Source organism: Pundamilia nyererei, unplaced genomic scaffold (genome assembly GCF_000239375.1).
Source record: "Pundamilia nyererei isolate P.nyererei 1_Seehausen unplaced genomic scaffold, PunNye1.0 scaffold00073, whole genome shotgun sequence".
Lineage (NCBI taxonomy): Eukaryota > Metazoa > Chordata > Actinopteri > Cichliformes > Cichlidae > Pundamilia > Pundamilia nyererei.
In genome coordinates, this window is record NW_005187474.1 from 1,101,120 (window position 1) to 1,124,443 (window position 23,324).

At 40.3% G+C, this 23,324-nt stretch overlaps 1 protein-coding gene across 7 annotated transcripts in view; it reads right to left on the bottom strand.

The window, feature by feature from the left end:
• The window catches only part of LOC102193674 (neurexin-1a), a 259,420-nt gene that overhangs the window by 133,764 nt on the left and 102,332 nt on the right, over positions 1-23,324 (bottom strand). For 6 of the 7 annotated variants that reach the window (XM_013911867.1, XM_013911865.1, XM_013911862.1 and 3 more), the window contains 6 exons: positions 17,265-17,468; positions 14,834-14,860; positions 7,901-8,023; positions 6,999-7,380; positions 5,822-6,012; positions 4,353-4,526 (listed from right to left, as the gene is read on the bottom strand). In XM_013911867.1, coding sequence (XP_013767321.1) covers positions 4,353-4,526; positions 5,822-6,012; positions 6,999-7,380; positions 7,901-8,023; positions 14,834-14,860; positions 17,265-17,468 — 1,101 coding nt within the window. The remainder of the gene's footprint in view (positions 1-4,352; positions 4,527-5,821; positions 6,013-6,998; positions 7,381-7,900; positions 8,024-14,833; positions 14,861-17,264; positions 17,469-23,324) is intronic. The other variant, XM_013911869.1, reaches the window with a different exon arrangement.

The following is a 23,324-nucleotide window of genomic DNA, read 5'->3' on the forward strand; positions in this document are numbered from 1 at the left end:
GGCAGTTATTATGGTTGCAGATCCACAGCTGCCTCGAGCCTTGTGGCCAATAGGCCATGTGATTAAGGTTCATCGTAGTGATGATGGACTTGTCCGATCTGCTGATGTGAACGTTAATGGACGTGTTTACACCAGACCAGTTGCTCGGTTGGTAGTTTTACCTGCCGTGCCATCGGAAGACAGCGATACTAAGCAGAATAGCAAGTCGCCTCCCTCCCCTGATTAGGGAGCCTTTTTTCGGGGAGCAAATGTGTAACCACATTTGGGGGCGGCTGTATAAAAGGCTCTGGGATTTTATGACTATGTTCTGCAATATTGTGTGGGGTGGAGTCGTAGGAAATGATGTAGGCAGAAGTTGGGGGTATCGCGATGCTACTTGAGAAGAGGAGATTTTTTCTGTGTTAGTTCTGTTACCTCGTAAGCTGTGTTCCTGGTTGCCATCCTTCACGTGATGCTCCGAGTGTTAAGTTCATGATTGGAAGTAAGTTTCCTTAAATATGCTTACTTTCCGATTCTGATGTTGGCCGCAGCTTTAGTTGCATTCTACCGCATTGTAGCACCGCATTTTTTCATCTCGTGACTCAAAGCATGTGCCGCCGGCCGCCGCCATTATGTAGTAATTTTATTCGGCCACACGATGGCGCCAAAGTCCTTTGTTTACAGTTAGAGTGGATGTTTCGGCTATGTATGACATTCTCACTGTGTTTAATTGTGTCCTTTCTGTGTTTAGAGCAAGAGATGTAAGATTGGCGTAGTTCAAATTATATATGTCCTGTTATGTGTATATTCAGATGGATGTGCTGGTTTATTTCATGTAATCCTTTATATTTATCTTAGTGAAGCTGTTGCTGTATATATTTATATACTCATGGCAACTTGTTTGTTACTACAGACTGCTGGCAACACTGAGCATCGAGCTGGCAATAAAACAGCTGGCGGTGACAATCCAGCAAAGTGGAAGCCTGTTGTCCTCCTTCCTGTATCCTGACCGATACACCATCTTGTTAGCTGCTGAACCTAAAAGAACTAGCCCTCACCAAGTACTCCTCAACACATTGGATAGTAGGAGCAATTGCCCTGGCCTATACTAGCAGGGGCCTTCAACCCCCTGCTGGCTTACGTGCGCATTCCACTAGAGGTCTGGCAACCTCATGGGCTCTCTTTAGGGAAGCTTCTATTCGGGAGGTGTGTGCAGCGGCATGCTGGACCTCACCTAATACATTTGCTAGGTTTTACAGGTTAGATGTGACAGCACCTAACCTAGCACATTCAGTCCTCAGTGCAGGTTCTTCCCGGGTGGGGGCCTCTCCCCTGTGAAGTGCTGTTGGGGACAGTTGTCTTCTTAACAGGCATGTCTGGCAATCCGGGAGTCAGTATTTCTCCCATAATGAGACACGAAACAAATGCTATGAAAGAGAACTTAAGGTTATGTATATAACCCCGGTTCTCTGAGTAGCATGAGTGAGTGTCTCACCAGACCGCCCTCCTTGCTATGGAAGCGAGGAAGAGGTGGGCTCCCTATTATATAGTGAGGCACTGGCCCCTCCTGACATGGGCGTCACTTAGCCAGCCTGTAAGGGCTGGCGTAATGGTATTTGAGCTTCTGATGAGGTCACACAGGAGGCGTTCCCATAGTGAGACACTCACTCATGCTACTCAGAGAACCGGGGTTATATACATAACCTTAAGATCTTTCACATCTTTGCTGGAGTTTCTTAGCTATGTCAAATGGAAAGTCCATTCTCCCTGCAGCACGGACTACACTGCCCATGAGGCTACATTCTTTAGGGCTATGCCTGTAGCATTCTGCCTATTAGCTTAGCACAACAACAAAAAGGCGCTCTCTCACCCAGGAAACACGCAGAGCGAGAGCGTCCCCCTGTAACCATGGCAGCCGCAACGCTGCTGCCTGGAACTACAGAACATAGCTGTCAAACAAAACCGAAATAGTCCTGACCTGCGACAATATGAAATTATGAAACAGGAAAGTACCGCCGTGTAATCCATTTATTTCAACAAAGTAACTGTATTCTAAATACCACCTTTTTAAACGGTAACGGTAACGGAATACAGTTACTCATATTTTGTATTTTAAATACGTAACGGCGGTACATGTATTCCATTACTCCCCAACACTGGTAGTCAGTTACGTGTAGACCAAACTACACAACTGTATCATGCTTGAATGATTCATATGTCAGTGCAAAGTTGCTTATTAAACAAACACATTGTCCTAAAAATGGGCAGCCAATATCTAAAGAAAAATGTTGGAAGACATTCAGAAAGCTGAGAGAAGTATTGCTTCAGATCACTGAAAAAGTTATAAGAAATACTGTCTCCATGGAAGAAAAAACAAAGGAATGAGGGATGGCAGAAGAATTTTGCACAGTTCGGTGCTTCTCTTGAAAGGTGTTCCCTGGAGTAGTAAAAACCTACTTTATTCCCATAACAATGCCCAAATTGTGTCCCCAAAACCCTAAAACAGTTTCAGATAATATTAATAGCGCTTCATATACTTCAGAGTGTATTTGACTTTAGTTACTGGCCAGTGGTTCTGTTTGTTTCATGCCATATTTCACTGTTTATGTAAGTGTTAAATCTTGAAAGAGTCAGTCCTGTTGCTTGGAACACCTCCTACTTACAAAATAGAAATAGAGTGCCAGAGACAGTGAGAATACAACAATAGGAAACACTGGGCTTAATAAGATTAATTATAGGTAAGACATTACAATGACCAACTTTAAGATCAAAAGCTGAATATTTTAAGAGGAAATCCATGCAGGATACATTTTTGTTCTTCAAACCATTAAAAGGCATGCTCAGAAATTCCCTTATATGTATATCAGGGAACATCAAAAACCCCACAGTGGAAATAAAAGTTCCAATAAACAACATCCAATATGTGAGTGCAAATCCACACATAAGCCCCATAGACTCTGATACAAGATTATAATGAGACTTGTATTCCTATGGGACTTAAGGCCATTCCACATAGTTGGTGGTTGAATGGCAACACTAGGCAGTTATCTTGTATTGAGACATGTGGAGGTAGTGATAGTTAGAGGGTAGATATGTTGTAGATGCACATGGGGAGAGACATCAGACTCTTTATCAGACAGACAAAGCTATCTACCTTGCAAGTCAGCTTTCATCAATGCAACTTTTGTCAGCAAAATAATAGGAAAGGAAAAGGCAAAGTATACCAGCTGTTAGTAAAAGCAGCAAGATGTCAGAGATGGAGTAGCAAAACACAGAGTGCTGAAGAAGGAGAGACAAAGGGAAGGATCTTTGTCTTCAGAAGGAGCCAGAGGTGGAAAAATTATACTGTATAATGAAGGCTAGGTTAAGCTAAACTGTTAAAGCAACCAACCAAAAATGGCTTCAGCAGCATAAAGTAATACCAAGAAATTGCTGCTATTAAAGGAAGCGGGCGTTCTTTTTCAGGAAAATTTAGATAACTTGTTAAAAAACAAACAAAAAAACCCAAACACCCAGAATGTTTCATTATTCATTACTGACTTTTAATATAAGTAGCTATATGTTATACGGCGACTCCACCATCACAATCTAATAAATGTGTTAACATTTCCATTGGGAGTCTCAATTGACTCTGTGTAGGAGGAAAAAAAAGAAAACAACAAGTTTGACAGACCTGCACGGGGAGATGAATTTGATTACATTTGTAATGTCAAAACACAAAAAGATCAGAAGCCGCACACTCGATAGAAAAAGAGTGGATGAATTGTGAAATTAAACTAAGTGACTGACGCTGGAAAATAAATCTAATATTGTCTCTGGATATGGTGCACATATTAGACTGGGCAAATGATATTTATGCATGCAACAAAGGATTCATACATAATTCAAAAGGATTGCTTCTGGCAAACTCTCAGATCCAGCAAGCATACATAGAGCAAAACAGAATGGGGGTAAAATGGGAAATAACACTCGCAGTACAAAAATGGCAGAGAGAATAAGCAGATTATGGCCAAGTGAAACAGAAATGATTGCCCGTGGAGGAGCGTCGGAGTTTGATGCATACTAACAGAATACTAACACATTTAATGGATGTTAAATTATGTGCCACAGGTTGCCAGTGTGGGTGCCTCAGTGGGTGTGCTTCTCAACGAGTGTGTCTTCGTCTTGGACAAGTAGGAGAATGGGAATACTGAGCAGCTTTGCGTGGCGCTGCAATGACCCCTTAAGATGGTTTTGTGAAAATAAGGGGGAAAAGATTGAATAAAGAGGGAAAAACAACTGAATTTATACCTGAGCTTGGACTGACTGAGCTTGACAGTGATTTATCATCATCGACCCACTGCGTTCACTTATTGGGTTGACAGACTACTGACCTTCACATCCTCTCTCTATTTGTCCCACACAGTCCAGGGCATCTGACATCAAGTCTGGGAGCCGCCCGTTCAGATCCATTGATGCCAGACAACCTTGAAAACCCTCCTTGGCATGCACCAGTTTGGGCAGCTCCTTGTACATCTCCTTAGCCACCCCTCCAATATACAGGTTACCTGTAAGGACATGAGAAATATGACAATACTGACCCCTAGTGGACATAAAAAACATTATCAAATATTTTGGATGGCTTTTTAAACTGCGTTTAAAGTGAACATGCCAGGCATTAGTAACAGTTGCGTGAATTATTTTATTCAAGTGAAAAAGTACATGAGGTTAATTATGTCTAGCTTTGGAAACCTTTTCTAATTGTCTTGATTTAAATGTTTTTTTGTGGGTGGCTTTTTTTTTGTGCTCATGTCCAAGCCAGACATTTGTCATCTTTCATGTTTGTGCTGTTTCATTAACAATTTCAGATAAGGAAAATTACAACACTCTTCAAGGTAGTACACCAATTACCCCAATGTCCTTACAAGCTGTTTTATGTTATTAAATGATAATTCTTTAAAATAACTTTAATTCAAGGTTGGTCTGCTGAGCACAAATGGCCTTGTTTTTATGAACATATGCACATTGTTAATGGCAGCTGTAGAACAGATTAATGTGGAATTCTTGCTCAAGGGTACCTAAGTGGTGCTAATGAGTAAGGGCCAAGCATTGTTCCTACACACCCCTGCTGGGTCCACCCTGCTGGTGCAAACCTTCATTCACAAACCCAGGTCACTGCTGCCTCAATTTAATGTAAGAAATACACTGTAGTGCACTCTCAGGAAATAAGATACCCTTATCCTATTAGGTGTACAACAGGTTCACACCAGAAAAGAGATGCTCTAAGGTGCTGTTGGTGTACCCTTGAAAGGCATCCCTTATATTGTCTCATTTTCTACCTTAGTATAAGGAGGAAAAGAGCCAATAACAGACATAAAAAAGAAGTTAACTAAGGTTAATGACTTAATTATTATTTAATTATAAATTTGGGAATGGACTACCATTTGCATAGTACATTTCTAGTCACAGAGGTTATTCGGTGCTTCATCTATTTCATATCTGCACCTGCATCCAACAGAAACCAGCTCAGAACCATCCTCGCAAAAATAGAAAATTGTAGCTGAGAGATGACACTGCTGTCCTTTGGACTAATATATTTTGAATAAAACTTATCATGTTATTAAAATGAAGAATAAAATATTAAAACATTACATTTTTGCCCATATCCCCATTGCATTTGACCTGATATTACATTGCAAATATTACCCTTTTTCATATATATATACCTTTTTGGCTCTCAAAAGGCACACAGTTACCCTGAGGTCCAATAATTAGCTTTAGAGGTGGAATTCATGGACTGTACCTGCAGGGATAGGAATGTATTTCGTTCTAGCCCTGTTGCAGAGAGTGTATGTGTGCATACCCTTCAGGTCCAGGTTTTTGGCTCCTGTTGTTGTCTGCGTGGTAATCTTGGTGTCAATCTTGACAGTGTGGAGGTTGTTGGTGTCCCTGGAGATTATAACATTGTGCCAGTGGTTGTCGTTCAGGGGTTTGTTAGAGTTGCCTTTGATCAGGTGGGCTCCATTCCCCAGGTCAGACACATAGTGTAGGTAACTGGAGGAAGATATTTAACTATCAGCTAATATCAGATGTGTTCTTTGTCATCTTGTGCTTTACATAGACTGTTTATCAGAGTGGACTGTAACATTAACAACATTGATACAAATAATTATGCTCATGTATATAAATATATTTTATACTGAAATGTCGCTGTTGGTGGCTGTGCGTTTGAAAACATAAATATACAAGAGTTTGAAAAAGTGGAAGTTAATAATTGGCAGGTAGAATAAACAACAAAGGGCAATGAACAGCGCTGAACAAATCATCCTTAAATTATTTGCTTTACAGTCAATTTGAGATTCGCACGCTCGTTTTTAATTAAAAAATATGGCGTCAATGTTTAGCACGCGGGAAAGCCTAACTTGCGGCATTACTTAAAAGAAGGTTATTCTATAGCTGCAATAAGTGTGCAGTCGATTCTCTTTTATGTTGGGTATTTGCTCTGCCTTCATGAAGATTAAAAAGAACAGCAATAGCCGACAGCTCTTTCAGTAAATATTCTGGCGTAGAGGTGATAAGAGAAGAATTTGAAGTAAAGGCATAAAAAAAAAAAGCTGTCAAGAATTCTTTTCTGTTTGGAAACTGTCCTGTGTAGGAAGGGGTGCATTATTAAAATCATAATCCATTTTTATGGAGATTACTGCCTAAATAAACATCACCTACACTGGTATAAAACTGGATAGGCACAGTTTAATGGTTTTTGCTGTCAGTATTTGCTGGACTTTGCACCTGTTGGCAGGTAGGTCTGCCGTATGTATAAAAAGGAGACTTTTATAACAACTGTTGCACTGACAGCAACAACAGCAAAGCAAAAATGTCAGGCATATTTTTTTAATGTGTCTGAGTGAAGGTTTGGTGTAAACCGTCACAAAAAAACACCAGTGACATCAAACAGTCAAGTCTACTGGGTACAAAACAAGATATATTACAGGCAAAGCACTTTTCTTTGACAGAATGAATGCTGCAAAGTCTCCACTTACCCTTTAACCAGCTCCACCACAATGAAGTCATTTCCATCGCCACTGTTATACAGGATGAGGCCGTCCGAGGAGGTGGTTTTGAACTGAAAAAAAAGGTGCATGGAGTAGTAGGCCTGCAGAGTAGTGAGAGTCACATAGCTGGAGCGTGACTTGAAGGTGACAGGGTCAGCAATGATGTTCTTGAAGCCAATCATTGCATTGAGCTCACAGTAATCAATGTCACCATTTTTACAGAGGTCTATGTAGGCCATGCCATTGAAGGAGAGGCTCTGGAGGTGGCCAATGAAGTTGGAGGGCACCATGGACATGAAGCGCTTCTCTGTCACAATGCCCGTCTCAATGTTATGGAACTCCAGCTGGGTGTGGTCACCTGCCATTTGACCTTTGATCGGCAGAAGTGGGAAGGGGAGAGAGGGTGTTATTGGGGATATCTGACAGTTAAATGGGCGCTGCTTTGCAATTAAAGGATCCACTTTAAATCCTCTCTGAAAAGAAATTAAAGAATGGCTTCACAATTATTGTCTTCAAGGAAAAAAAAAAACTTCCACCAGATGCCCTTTTCATGCAACCCCCAGGAGATTAGAGTCTTCTCCTGGGACCGAACCAGGGATCTTTCACTTGTCAGGTGGTGCGTAAATCATTTGTTTCAATTCAATCTTATTTCATTTATGTAGCACCAAAGAACAACAACAAGGTGAAAAAAAGAGAAATAGAGACAATTTTATTTTCCTTTTCAAACAACAACATTTTATCTTAAATGTTTGTTTTTTTAAAGGTTTTATTCTATATAGAAAAATGATCAAACCCTTTTTCCTGATCAGCAAAGCATGTTATGGATTATTTAAGTTTACATATTCAAAAAACTACTACATTACATCAAATAAAAAGAGGATGAGAGGTACCTTCCACAGGTGGAAGATCATCTACGGTCAGTTTCAAATTCTTGCCCCTCCTGAACACACGTACTGTGTGCCACTCATTATCGTTCAGATTCTGACCCGCAAAAATTGTCTCTGGACCTTTGCCTGCAGGACAGTCCAAACAGCGGTTAACACACACACTTAATACAGACACACATACACACATCCATAACAGAGAGATTGATAAAAGTAGAATAAGAAAGAGGGAGATCAAAAGGAAGAAAATGTGAATGGATGAAGTAGTTGGACAGAGGAAGAAAACATTAAGGTAAACATAGTTAATGGTCCATAAAAACACATTTTGACTTGCATTTGCAGCACTGATCGCACCATTAGATAAAGCATCAAAATTCTGAATTCTCCCTGAACACTATTTTCTTTGAACCAATAGGAGGGAGGCCATAATCAGATGCTGTAATATATTCAAACAAGTGTTTTCTGTGAATGCATAATGTGTGAGCTTTGAGTTAAATGGAGACACAAATATAAGCTTGCTATACGACTGATGTCTTCTTTCTTTTGAGATTTTCTTAAATTCCTATCATGCCACTTGGTGGCAGCAAATAACTACCAAAAGGCTATGACTGGACAGGCACTTAACAACCCAGTATCACTCTCCATCTTGTTTACCTACAAGAGTGCAGGCCAATATTTGATTTCCCTCATGTCCACCACATAAAATGAAATAGTGATGCAAAAAGAAACACCTGCATAATGGAAGCATTGTGGTTGGCGGTGAGCAGAGAAAAAAAAGGAACAAATAAAAAACAAAACAACAGAACAGACCATTTTAGCCCTCGTGCTAATCGTACAAAAACAGGAAATACAGAATGTGCTTTTTATCAGCACCCTTTGAAATAATTGATGCTCTGGAAAATGGAGAAGGTTACTGAAACTGCACAGATGCCATTTAAAAAAAGCTAATGAATCTACTTTATTAAATCAATAAATGATGTTTCCTATAGTGCTGCAAATCTGCCTTGCAAGGATTTACACATTCAAAACTTGTATTTAACTGAATTTTGAAACTGAGAAATTGTATCACATTCGTCCTTAAATACACAGGACTGTAAAAAAGTTTTGAGCCACCCATCATATTAATATATTTTGCTTCCAAGGAGCCAGACTATCCTGTAATTGTTTAATGCCGTCTTGAGCAATGGTTCTCCAGAACCAGCCCCCCTCCCCCCCCACCCCTAAACAACAAAAAAACAAACGTATTTCAAAAACACAAAATATGTTCCCATTTGTTTAACTGAATTTACCAAAAATGTCACAAATAAAACATTTTTGCAACAACAAGGTGATTCTTGAAAAGCTTTTTGCTGATAACTCTCAGCATGGTGCACAGTTCATCTTGAGAACACTGGACAAGTAAGGGATAAAAGGAAAAGTGTCAGACCTGAAATATTATCTATAGCAGATCTGAAAAGAATGTCCTTAAGAAAAAAAATCCAGCAAAGACCTGACACAGGATCAGAGAGATGCATCTGGCCCTTCAACAGATGGATCTACTGTTTGCCAAAGGTTCGAAATGCACTCAGTGGAAGGGTGGCTGTCAAGAAGCCAGTCTTAAGGAAGGGAAACAGGGAGAGAAGGCTGAGGTGTGCCAAATTACTAATGAAAATGTCTTATGGAGTGATGAACCAACATTTGACACTTTTGGTTCAAATCAATATCTTTATGTGTCTACAGCACAGTCATTTGTAAAACACGGTGGAGGCTTGGTCATGGCTGCATTTTAGCCAGTGGTGTTTAGATAAGTACATTTTGATCCACTATGCAAAACCATCTTGAAAAGAACCTGATTGGCAATGACCTTTCAGCATGACAATAATCTTAAATACACTGCCAATGCAGTAGAGCATATCTGGATAGGAAAACACACAGTGGAACACTATCAGTAATGGATTGGCGTCCCCAGAGCCCGGATTCAACATTGAATCACAGAACAGAACAAAAACGCAGCTAACATCCAAAGAAGAGCTTTGAATGTCCTTCAAGAAGCCTGGAGAACATGTCTTGAAGTCTACTCAAAGAAATTACGAGAAAGCTTGCCTAACAGAGTTCAGGCTGCGTTGAAAAATAAAGGTGATCATAGCAAATGCTGACTTTCAAGCTTGATAGAATTGTACAAACTCCAAATTATATTTCTATGTATGTTTGCTCATGTTTCAAAGTGGTCGTACACTTCAAAAAAAATATAAAGAAATGAGGGGCGACTAAAGATTTTAGCACAAAGCTGTATATAATTTTAAAGTGTTTGATGCTAGCATCACATTTTAGAAATACTGGAGCAGGCACAAACTACACCTAAAAAGGTTATTTCTATAACAACTAATGCAAATATGGACACACGACACCTTCAATCAGCCAAAGCTCATTTATGGTGGAGTGAGGTGAAGCTGTGTGATGAGTCCAATATTTTCCAAAATTATTTTTGAAAATCAGAAATGCCACATCTGCTGACTTCTGAGAAGAGCCACCCAGCTTATTAACAGAGGGTGATGATGCAAGCAAATGATACAGGGGTAAAATACACATTTATGAATGCAACATCCAGACTTTCCATCTATTAGAAACATCATGTGCATGAAATTCTGTTTAAAATGTATATTTTACACATCTTCCTGTCTTTAGAAACACGTTGCTTACTAATAATATCACTTAAACATTTTAAATATTCTGATTATTTTGTCATCCAGTCCTGAAATCAGCATATTATATGATAGCATGTCATATGTCTTATTGCTTGCAGTCATTAATGGGTTTGTAGAGAACCCCTGTGCCAGAAACTCAAGGGGAGATTAAGAATGAGAGCTAAAATCAGAGAAACTGCACCAAATCTCTGTGATCTTATCAGAATAATAATAAGTCTCTCCAGGATACATTTCTCCATTAGGAAATTCCAACATTGGTCCAACTAGGGCAGCATATTATTTTTTCATACAGCCTTTCTTAGATCATCTTGAATTGCTATACAGCTCTGATGTTCCCCTGCCAGGCACACATAACCAAAAAAATAGCCCAATGAGGTTGTGCCACAGTGACGGTATTAAAACCCCTAGGCTCTGGACAGCTTGCCTATACTGCTCGGTGCATTTCAGATGGGTTCCAGGTTCATTCGCCTGAACCATTTATGGCTATTTATTTCCTGCTTTTCTGCAATCTTCAAAGCTCCATTGCAATGTGTATGCAAATCTGAGGGTTCCAAAGTACTGGGACACACTCAATCTGAGACACAGTTCTGCTCTGTAAGCACCAAACACCGGGGCAGGCTTGAGACCAGACGACCGGCGAGGGATTAAGAAGGAGAGATATGAAATAATGGGATGGAGTTGGACTTGAAAGCGTGCTTGATCTTTGCCTTCTATCATTCTGTTCTTGCTGCTCTCCAAGAAGAAAAGAAAGGCAAGAGGAAAAGAGGTCAGTCATATCAAAAAGCACAATCCTGCATAGCATTTACTACTGCTGGACCTGTTTTGTTTTCTGCCTTTAGTACAATCTGTGGTCCAAACCAACAGCTGCTGGCCAGACATTAAAGGGCTTTTAGTCCAGTCAGCGCTCTCTAGTGCCCTCACAGGCAGTGATCTATCTAAAGTGATGGATCTACAGTGATCTCTCCTTGCCTCACTGACTTTAGACCCAAGGGAACAGTGAAGAAGTGTGGCACAGGGCAGCATGAGAAGATGTGATTATCCAGTCAGTCAGCTCTGGCAGGCTGGATGACAGCTCGGACACTGGTGCTGCATGCCCCGACACTGTGACTCACATAGGTGGGGGAAAGAGGAAGTCACTGACCAAGCAGCAGGCCACTACACCGGATTACCATCAACAGAGATATCAAAACCAGATCAACACGACAGGGAAAGCTTTAGCAGGATACCTCGCTACAGAACCTGCTATCTAACCACTTTGCTGCAGTAACAACAATGCTACAGTGAAAATGCTTTTGTACAAGCAGAGGTGAAACATTATTAAAATGATAAATGATTTGTTTTCGAATTCATGTTAAACTGCTAAATACTGAAAGGCTCAAATTGCCACGACGTTACTGAGACTAGCACTGTTTAGCAATAAATGACATGGATAATCATGTCATATTAAGTACTTCCTCCCATGACAGAAAAGTCCTTATTACACTGTTAATTTCAAAGGATATTAGTTATTTCCCTTAATTTAAGAAGTTATAGAATTCTGCAAGAACTTTATTAAAATTAGCTCCTTAATTTAAAGAATATTGCAACGAATAAATTAATAAGAATGTGAAGCTTGTTGCTTTTCTTAGAAAACACTACACTACGCACTCCAGTAATTTTATATAGCCCTCTTTTTATTTTCAGATTAATTCATTTACACTATTATTGTTCCCAAAGTCCTCCTGAACAGCTCTGCCTTTACTTGTTGCCAGATTTATACCCTCCTTTTACCTTTCTGAGCATAAAATATAAGTGAATATCATTAAACTCTAGTTGAAATTCCTATTCTTTATGGTAAGATGAGAGCTGAGCTATAATGAAGTAGTTTGATTACTTTTCTGAATGTAGATGCCAGAAATTGGTGCGAGTCATTTGGCTGAGAATGCAGGATGCATGCATGCATGCTCCCCTTACATCACTCTCCAACATATGATGATTTCTAACAAGAAAACAGGTGTCGCATCTGTGTTTAACAATCTCCTCATTTAAATTAAATTAGCCACAACAAAGACTAACGTTGTGACTAACAAGAGGAAAAAGTACCTTGCAATGCTGCTAAAGAAGATCAGAAGTGAATGATCACATTACGCTAAGGTGCCCTCATCACCATATCCTGGTCTAAACTGTGACTTTTCTGCAGTCCAAGCTAATAAATAATAGAAGAGCGGACTCACAGACCAAAAAAGCCAATCTGTCACAAGATATTTCTAGTTCATATTTTCAGCTTGTTGTCACTCAGTGCCTGTTAATACTGTTTAAGTCGAAGTGGCAGTGTTTTCTTCAGACAGCTCTGGGCAGCCCCAGGGAGCCTAGGTCCCTAATTGACAGTGATGTGTTCTTTGAGTCGGTGTTGAAATTCTTCATCCACTAAGCTGACCGGAGCCGCAGCGCCTGACAAGACACATTAATTAACATAGAAAAAAAGGGGACAAAAATAACAAGCGAAAAAAAAAATTGAATTAAATGCTAACTCTTCATAAGTGGAAACGCACTGGCTTAGCAAAGTTCTTTCCAAGAACTTCAATTAAACATTTTCCTGTGACACAATCAGGTCTGGCTCTATTAAAGGAAGGCTTGCTGTCCCCCGTCTTGTTCTTTTTCTTTTACTCAAACATTTTGCCTTTAGCATAACGTTACATTAACAAAATCAAACTACTTTTCTTCGAAGCTTAAGCACATTTACAGCTTATATGCCAATATAAGCATTGCTTTAATCTGCACATACGGCACTATTATTTTAAAAAGAATAGGGAACATAAAAAAACCCCAAATGAATTCAGATTAACATTGTACATGCTTTACATTATTTATTTAGCTAACAACTACATTAACCATTTTACCTGCCATATGGCTCTTTACTTTCTAGCACTAAGCAGTTCCACAGTTTAAAGGATTATCCTTCCCTGCTCAATTTTACATGATGGATAGATCTCAAAAGATTTGTGCATTTACAATGTTAAAATAAATACACTGATAAATATTAATAAAGTGTTAAGAATATTTCAGACTGAGAGGAAAAAGAGAAATAAATCAAAAACGCAAATATTAGCATAACAGCTGATGATTATGTCTTCGCACTAAACCAAGAATGACCTTTTAAAGCAGTGGATTGGGGGAATTAGAGCTTAGAGCTATTTATTTGCATACACAAACAAGGGATGCATTGAAGATGCACAAACAATGCTATTTAGCATTTAGAAAGGTGTTAAGAAGGGCTGGCTCACAGAAACATGTCTAGAGGTCACATCATGTGATTCTGTGCAGAGGCGTTTTGTTGTGTAAGTCTCCACTTCTTCATCAGTCAATGACCTTCAGCTACTGTAACACACACGCACACACACACAAACACACACAAAGAGACCTAACACTCTTGGTTTCAGAGAACAGTTTGTCCTTCTATACAGTATGTGGCAGTCTCCAGCACACTGTTATGGAGCTTAAACTTGGGTATTTCTGTTGTTATGTGCTGATACCAAGAGCGTCTGCCACTTCAGAATCATTAAACAGGGAAAAAAAAGGTGTATTACGATCCAGAGAAGTAATTATTAATTCATCACTGTTCCTGAATAATAAATGTCAAGGATATTTACCTCCCAAAATATTGCAATGTAACCTCTTTGTTCAAGCGCACACATACACAAACACGCACACACATCCAAAGCGAATCCCACAAACAAGATCTGCTCTCTCTCCCTCCCACTCCATCCCCTTCTTTCTGCTCTGTGAGGCAGGTTAATGAGAATAATAAAATCACACTCTGTATTTCCTCTGTGCTTTGAATGGCCTCATCAATTTGCAACCGCCGTGAAACGCAGAAGAAGAAAGAAAAAAAGGAAAGCAAGAAGAAGACTGAGAAATCGTGCAAAATACCTGCCTCGTGTTTTATGTCAGTGAGTGAAAAGGTTCATTAATTAGAAACAACCCAGTGTGTAGAATCACAGCTGACTATTATATTTGGGTTCGTAATTAATTCAAGCCTCCCTCCATCCCTCCAGGAATTTCTTATTTTCCAACAGCTGGAATTTGGTATGATGACACACAATGTCAATGCAAGGGGCGAGTCAGATTTCAGTATGTTTTTTAACATCATAGCTACATTTCTTTTTTAACAGTTGCAAAATATAAAGCAAGCATGTCTATAAACAACACTTCTAGGGACTGAAAGGACAGTTAAGAGTTAAGAGAAGAAGAAGAGAAAAGGTGAACAGTAACTTACTGGAGGTACAGTTAATCCTGATACAATCTAGATGGAGAAGAATAGATGAGAGATAAATTCATCTTTCAACGTTACAGCTGCAGACATCATTAAAGCATACAGTCCACCCCTCTGGGGACACACACACGGACACTGTCCTTCATCTGATGCTCTCAAACGTGATCTAATGCGCAGCAAACTTGTGAAAGTGCTGCAGTGTGGCCTCTCAGAGGAACACATTTTTCACCTAACCATTAGAATTGATGTTTAATTACATGGCAGTGCTATGTTTATCCATGAAATATGTTTCACATACACCAAGATAAATTCTTTCTCTTTTTTAATATTATTTTCTTATGAGAGCCTCAGATTTTGGTCAGGGTCATGCAGGGCCAATTGGAAGGTATACCAACTCTCTCCCCATGTGTCTCCCGTGCAAGACAACTTTAAAGCACTGTCCCTTTTTGCTACTTTGTTACATGACTTATCAATGTTACATCTTTAACTAATATCAATAAGCTAAAATTCAGAATTAAATGGTATTCTTATTCCTCCAACAGCAGGGAAAAAAAACAGTCATTAATTATATGTACTCGAGTGCTTCCTAAGCTCAGTTTGAGATACTTTACTTTTGTATCCCATTTCCCTACTCCACTTTTTAGTAAGCAAGTAAAATTAGCTCCACCTTAGCCAATATTATGATGCTGAATGATGTTGCACTAATGATAATAACACAATAAAATAACATCTATTCCACTAAGAGCCATTTAACATGGTTTTTTTTTATTTCATGCACATTTTAGTGATAATAAAAATCTAGTCAGGTTATATAAAACCACCTTGTATCATATAAAGCAGATTCATTTCTACCCTATTACTCTATTCTAGTGCTGTATATGCGATTCATACATTCATATTTCATGTGGTAGCATACTTAAAACATCCATTCTGCATAAGTGCATTTTTCGATGCGGATATTAAATGAAGTCTTCTTCACCGTATTGATTTTAGTATTTTAAATTGGGATGTGGATCATTTTTATTAAGTAAAATATCTAAATGCTCTTCTTTAGTCTACACTACACAGCTGTTTTCTTTGACGGTAACAAGAAATAATTATCTTGATTCTACTGTGACAACTTAAGTTGGCGTTCCTGTACTAAATACCCAGCTAATCTTACTCTACTCCCACTACTGTTCCTGAATTCTGCTTCGCTTCTTTTCTTTCTTAAGGCTAAGTTTGTGTCGAGCTCTAAGAAAGGTGACCCAGATCGAACTCCCTCCCCTGCTTCCCATTTGGCCCTGCTTGTCATGTGTTGTCAACCGCAGCAGAAAAGTGGTCGCAAACAGCCAGAGACCAACACGAGCCTACCCTTACAGGGAATGCTCTGCTTTTTGAAGGAGGGACAAGGAAGGCAGGCATAGAGGACTGAACCTGACAGACAAACTAAAAAAAAAAACCCTGAAATGTGTCAAAGATAATCCAAAAGAAAACAAAACTCCGTAGCCTGTTGTTTTCATCAGAGGGCATCTTTTTGTAGTCGCAGTAATATGACTTGTCAGCGCTGTCAGTGTGTGGCGCTGTTGTCTTCCATGGTGGGACACATGCTTCCTTGTGGTTGACAGCAGACACAGGCTGTCTACTTTGCATGCACCGCTAAACGGCTCCGCTTAGGGAGCCCATTTCTGTTTAGCCAGTGGAAAGGAGAAATAGATGGCTATCATTTGTGCGCCGAGGCTCTGTTTGAGAGATATCAAACTTTTCACAGGCATCATTGGATTCTTTTCTGAGCAAATAAGCACATGTGCACACACTCGCGCGCACAAAAAAACGAAATGTGTTTCTTTCATTTGTCCTCAATTTTCCGTTTTTGCTGTAGGCACGCGAGAGGAAGGGGTGGAGGGTGGAGGGTGTCTTTCTTTGTACTCATTTAAGACAGCCACATATTCATGCACGACCATGCATTCCTCCCACAATGATAAAAGTGTTTCTAAATAAAGTGATTAAAGAAGAAGTGTGCAGGGTATTTATTGGCCCCAAATAAGGACTGCTTCACATTAGGCAATGACTAAATATTATAAATGCCCCCATCCTCAGAAGAATTATTAGCTTCCTGGTATGAATTATAACTGGAAATACAGAATACAGCAGCGTCTGCACTGTAAGCTGCACATTTTAAGATGATCTGAGTGTGTTGACGGTACACGCAGTGAGCATTCCCTGCTGGGCATTGCTGGCCGTGTGCTCGACTGGCAGTGAGCAAAGAGCCGCAGAGTCTTGCCATTGAAAGTCTTTACACCATCTCTTTCTATTCAATATATATATAAAAAGAAGACCAATTGCTCCGAGTGTGTGTGGGAGAGTAGGAGTATGTATATGGCTATGTTCCCTTAAAAGCGGTTTCTAGCTTAATTTGACTTATCTGCCGCAGCGTGTGTATCCAAGGCATTACCTAAGTTGACAGTCAGCCGGACGCGGCCGCTCTCCAACTCAATTCGCAGAGCGTCAGCAGAGTCCCGAGATGTGGTGGCTATTAGGATGCCATAGGCTCGCTGGGAGCGGAACCGCAAAGACACGTCCTCAGCTTCTGTGTGCATCACCACTGGTAGCTGGACCTTCATAAACTTGCTGCCATCGTAGCTGAGGATGGTCGCTTCTGCAGAGAGAAAAAAAGATATGTGATTGGTAAAATAGACCGTAACAGTTTTATGGTAATGCAATGACCGGGCCTGTCAGCTCAGCTTAAAATGATGCCCTTATTGCGGATATTATTTAATGTCGCGACTTTCAGTTTTGATGAAACAAGTGCATTAAATGTAATAATATCCAGTCATGTAAAAGAGGAATGAATACAGCATATAACTCAACAGAACAGAGACAAGTACGGTCAGCGTGTCTGGGTCTATTTCTTAGACGGGAGCTTTTTTGGTTTTTTAGAGCTACCTTGCCTCACAGACAGCAGAAACACTGAGTCATTTTGACTGCTGATGAATCCTAAAATTAGTCTCTTAGAAATAGAAATACAATATAAAAACTTGCTGAGTAAGTGACTGCTAAATGGCATGTGCCCAGATATGTCACCCAAAAGCAGTGTGTAAAGATTTGTCAAAGTCTGGCGTCGCATTTTGCTGTGTACTACAGCTGACAGCAAGCCAAACTCTCTCCAAAAGACTGACTCCTGTCTTCTCCGTGCCAATTCAGCTGGTGGACTCGATCACGGAGTCAGTGGCAAGTACATGTTTGGATAATAATTAAGCTTAAAAAACACGGTCCAAGGTGAAATGAAGCCTTCGTGACAAACAAATAAAAGAAACTCAAAGTCCAAGTTCTCCTACATAACAAGTGGCATCCACAAGTATTTTGTATTTGCAATGTAATAGTGGCAAACCATGAAAGGAGAAATTGGTATTGACCGAGGGGAAAAAACACTAACGATGACAGAATTGTAATAGTATATGGACCTTGAATATCGAGCTTCTGCTCAGGGTGACTGCATTTACTCAAAGCATTAAGCGGGCCGTCTGGAGAAATGCTGGGGAGATTGTTTAACGCTGGCAGGAGGTTGTAACAACATTTCCGGTAGTGTAACTAAACCATAACCCAATAACAAAGCCATTACTGCAGCTGCAGAGTTGAGCCAGACAGATATAAGGTGAGACTGAGGGACGGGAGATGGAGACTGTTGTGGGTGATAGGGTACCAGTATACACAAACCACCTCATCACCACTTCCTCGTCACACAGAGCCAATGTCACATCCATCCCCTGGGATAACTCCGTCACATTCCTCACCCAAATCCAATTTCTCCACGCCCTCCTGGGGTATGATGCAGATGACAGGGGCGTGTGACAAACGAGCTCCCACTGTTAAACTGTCTGCTCCCTGCCAGGCAGCTAAAGCAAAGAGCTACATTTGGAAACTGTTAGCCAATGCCAGGGAAAAAGCGGAGCAACTGTTCAAGCTTCTCGAATACTTGAAAAATGTGTCTCTGTTATACCACCTTGCACCTGGTCCCGATACTTGCAGGAAAAGTATCTGAACTTTAAAAAAAAAAAGTCCCCCTCAGTGTTTAATTATGCTTTGTAGTGTCCATTAACAGCAACTGTCTGTTGTTTAGGTTCATGGCAAAAATGTATTACTGCTGCACAATGAGTGGCAGCTCAGAGTGCTGACCTGTATAGAATTCTTACTAAAGAATTAGCACCTCGCTCTGAAACAAGATCCATTATGCTTGCACGAAACAACACATTAAAGAATAAACACATGCAGCGATGATGCTGAGAACTTGTTAATATATTCCTTTAAATTGTAAAGCATTGTGTCTCCTTAAGGGTGAAGAAAAATGAATCATTTGCTAAATGTAATCTATGCAAGCTCCCTTATAAAGGAAAGACATTTCACATTTCCCTCATCTGCATAATCTTCAGCTTTTTTCCCCACACTGGATAGGAGGATAAAATTAATCACAGCTGGAGTAAATATTGCATTTCATCCAAGATGTCACCTTTGCTGAAATTCATATAAGGGACTATCTAAAATGTCATAAATAAGAAAGCTCCAGAATACAGATATGGAAAAAATGGAGGATGACATGTGAGGGAATCATTACCTAATGCAAAGTGAGGACCTGTCAAAAATCCAATCCTGCAAGCCGAGTCATTTTTAATGGCACTCCCATGTTTAATATCAAAATAAATTGAGAGGACTGAAGCCGGAGCTTCTGTCTGTGCCAACCCAACAGGAGGCTGTCAGAGGGGAGATGGAGCATACCAAACTAAACCAAGCATTCATTTTCTGTCTTGTAAAGCTCAATGCAACATTGTTTTCTGATTTTCACAAGAAAACAAGTAGCGATTTGAGGGGGCGTTGGGGCACTTTCAGAGAAGTAACAAACAAGCCTGTACTACTAACAAGGGGTGGGGTAATGGCAGACAGGCACACAGTTCTTCCTGCTTTTTCCCCCCGAGGAGAGCAGACTCTGCAGGAAGGCTGAGCTGTCAGCTGCATGCCACAGGATTGTGATGTCCCACAGTATCGGGGCACCAGACTCAACCCAATTCAAAAATTGCCAGAAAACAACTGCCAAAAGGCTTTTGGAAAATTTGTGTTCAACATCCATAATAAACAGGAGGAAATGGCTCAGAGATATGATAAATAATTCAAGGCAGCTCATGTCTTCTTCACCGCAGCCGTCTTTGAACCCAAGTATAGACAATCCACGAAAGAGACACACTGGCTATTAAAAGTGTGGAAACAAGTTACAAGCTGAGTGGATTTCTTCAGACAGGGAAACAATGTTCTGTGTATGCACAGAGAGGAAGCAGCATCATGGGCCAGCTTCACATCTGCTGCCCTGTGACCATACGGCAACATTAGCTGAGCTATGAAATGAGAGCGAAGATGGAAAATAGATCAGCTGAGATTGGGATAATATGCAACTTCAGCTCTTGCATTATGAAATGGAAGCTACAAGTAGTACAGCTTTGCATTCAATCGCTATCAAAATCTTTCAGCCGGTCGAGAATGTTAGGACAATTAGCTCATCTCTCAAGGTCTATCCTGCGCTATCAAAATCTTTCAGCCAGAGCTATTCCTCAACATTTTCCTCGAAAAAATGGACCCCCAGCGCTCGTACAGTCACGCGTCTTCCATGTTTTTCACTTTTCTACACATGTATGTCCATCGCTTAAGGGCGCGGGACAACCGGTTCTCTCTAATTATGACTAGATTCAAGTGTGCTGAATGGTGACTAACACAGTGTGCTGTCAAAGGGCACGGCTAAAACATGCTTTAATGCTAACGCTCAGCCATATTCTCCTTTAAGGGCTTTTCTCAATTATGCAATAGCATTCTGCACCTCTTGGCTTTTGCTTTGGACCGATGGCACATGGCTTTATGCTCTGAAAAGCAATAAATGTTCTCAAAGAACAGAGTTTTTCTTTATTTACACTAATTTACATAAGTAGTTAATGCATTGTATTGTTGTGCACTATGCTCTGGAGCAAGGTATTAGACACCTTTAGTACATGCTGGCAATAATATACTGCAGTAGACTCAAGGCTCTACTTAATGATATATCCCTTAAGAGTACCCTGAAGCTGTAAGGCTGCTATATTTTATACAGTTTTTTTTAAATATATATTTTGAACTAATAGCATCACTGTCGTATTGGTAAAAGCACAGTGCAAAGCCTCTATACTGCAAATCAGCAAGTTGTAAGGTATGTCTGGTGTACAATGAGCAGACTCATGTATCGATCTGTACACTGATCTTCAGCACCGAGCTTATCCATTGCGGGTATGTTGAAGCACACGTTCAGCTGCAGCCACTGTGAAATGATGCAGGTGCTGTCAGTGCTGGAATCCAGCATGTCAAATCTCATTAGGGAATATGTGCATGTACTACAACACACCTACCACACCATCTGGGAGGCTGCTTTAGCCTCACACTGCAAGACTAATATTTGGGCTAATTAGCAACTGGAGGAACAATGAAGGGGAAGACATTTGGGATGCAAGGGGGGAAAATTGCTTTGTCTGCTTAATTAAAATGTCTCAAAATAGGGCGAATAGCTCCGTGGCTGTGTTCCGAAGATCCACCTCCTGCTCCTTTTACTTGTCGTCGTCCTCCTCCTCTGCCATATGCAGTAGCTGTATTTTGCCACCGGGTGGTACACCATGCATGGATAAGTGAGAGCTGGGGTAATTCTTTTGACAGCTCCTCGGCCTGCTGGTGCCTGCTTCATCCTACCAGTGCAGAGGCAATCTGGAGCATTCAAAACAGCTGGCAGCACGCCAGAGCCCATCCTCTGTACCACTGCTCCCACTCACACTCTCGCTAATGCCTGTCTCATACACAAGTGCAGAGACAGCCAGAAAATGAGAGTTGGACGGAGAAGCCGAGACGCCAGAACACGGCTCTGGTGTTCAAAGAGAGTACAGAAGGTCACGGTGGAGGAAATCTTTGCAACACGCAGTCTCTTAATGTGGAACTGTTTCAGCTTTTTGTTTTTGTTTTCAGAGCAAAGTCAGGCTGGATTATATCTTTGGACCCAAGAACGCTCTCTGAATAAGTAATTATCTTCCTGAAGAGAAACGATCTGTATCCCTTGCCCACTCCACCTCCCTCATGTACTGTGTCCTAATTCCTGTCAACTCATTAGCTAAAACCGACGTGCACATGTGGAAAATCAAAGTAGCGCGGAGACAAGCCTCACTGACACGTTCATCAGATATGGAAATCGAATTATTTTCTTTTACACTAAATTTTATTTCTGCTTTTTTTGCTCCCTTTTTTAAATCAAATATTAATTTCCTGCCTCAGAACTAACTAAAACACTGCATTCGCAACACGTGGCACATACCTTCAAGACGTTCGTGACTAAACAAGCCTCATTTCACAACAGTGTCATGTGCTTTTGTATCATTTTGTTTTTGTGCCATTCGCCAGATTTCCATCAGTATCATTAGCATCTCTAAAGTGCAGTTGGAGTTATAAATCAGCGTCATCCATTTATACTCAAGGTTTTGTGTGTGTGTGTGTGTGTGTGTGTGTAGGTGGGAAGGCAGGGGGTGGGGGGTGGTTGGTTTGTGGACATAATAACTTACTCCCTCACCACTCCAGTGGCAAGACACACACCAGAAATTGCCTTCCCGAGTCAGACGATTGCTAGAAGACTGGGTCAATATTAAAAGAATAAAAAACAAAAACTAAAAGAAACACATATAGTTGCCTTTTCTTTCAAAATTAAGGTTTTTAAATGACTACTCCAAATTTTCTTATGACTACTTGACTAATTTCTGATGCCTTATTCATTTCCCAGTCAGTTTTAATGTGTAAACAGTGTTCATAATTAAGTCATTATGGACTGGAAGCATTTATCACAAAGCCAAAGCAAGAAAACTACAGGAACCAGGTCAGGAACCTTTGCCATGTAGCCTTTGAATGGTGGGGCTTGGATGAAACATGTTGCTCCTGATACTTTTTATTTTTTACAAAAACTGGCACACTTTGTGTCATTTCTATCGATGCTGCACTTCTTAAAATACCATAGAAACGTTTATACTGGTTCTAGAAGCGTTGCATCACCGTAACATTTGGTGCATCTGCCCTAAGAAGACTAACAAGTAGAGGTTAGAGAGAAAACAACAGATAAGCACTGTCCACATACAAGTTATGGTTAAAAAAGACAAGCTGTGACTCTTCAGATAACTTTACATTTCACAATAGATCCGTTTAAAACACACACTAAACAGAGTTCCAACTGTACAACATCCCTTTACTTTTGGTAATACTGTTTCATGAAGCAAGTGACTTCAGCACAGAGGAATAGCAAAAGCACGTGTGGAGCTGACACATGTAACTGTGTGGGACGTGGTGCGTTCCAACCGCAGCAGATTTTTTTCTTTTTTTTTCAGATGAGAGAACCTGTTCCTGTTTCGGCGAAGATGCATCACGCTGTGATAACAGTGTCACATGCTTGGGCACTTCTTTGACATTTGCCTTGATTATG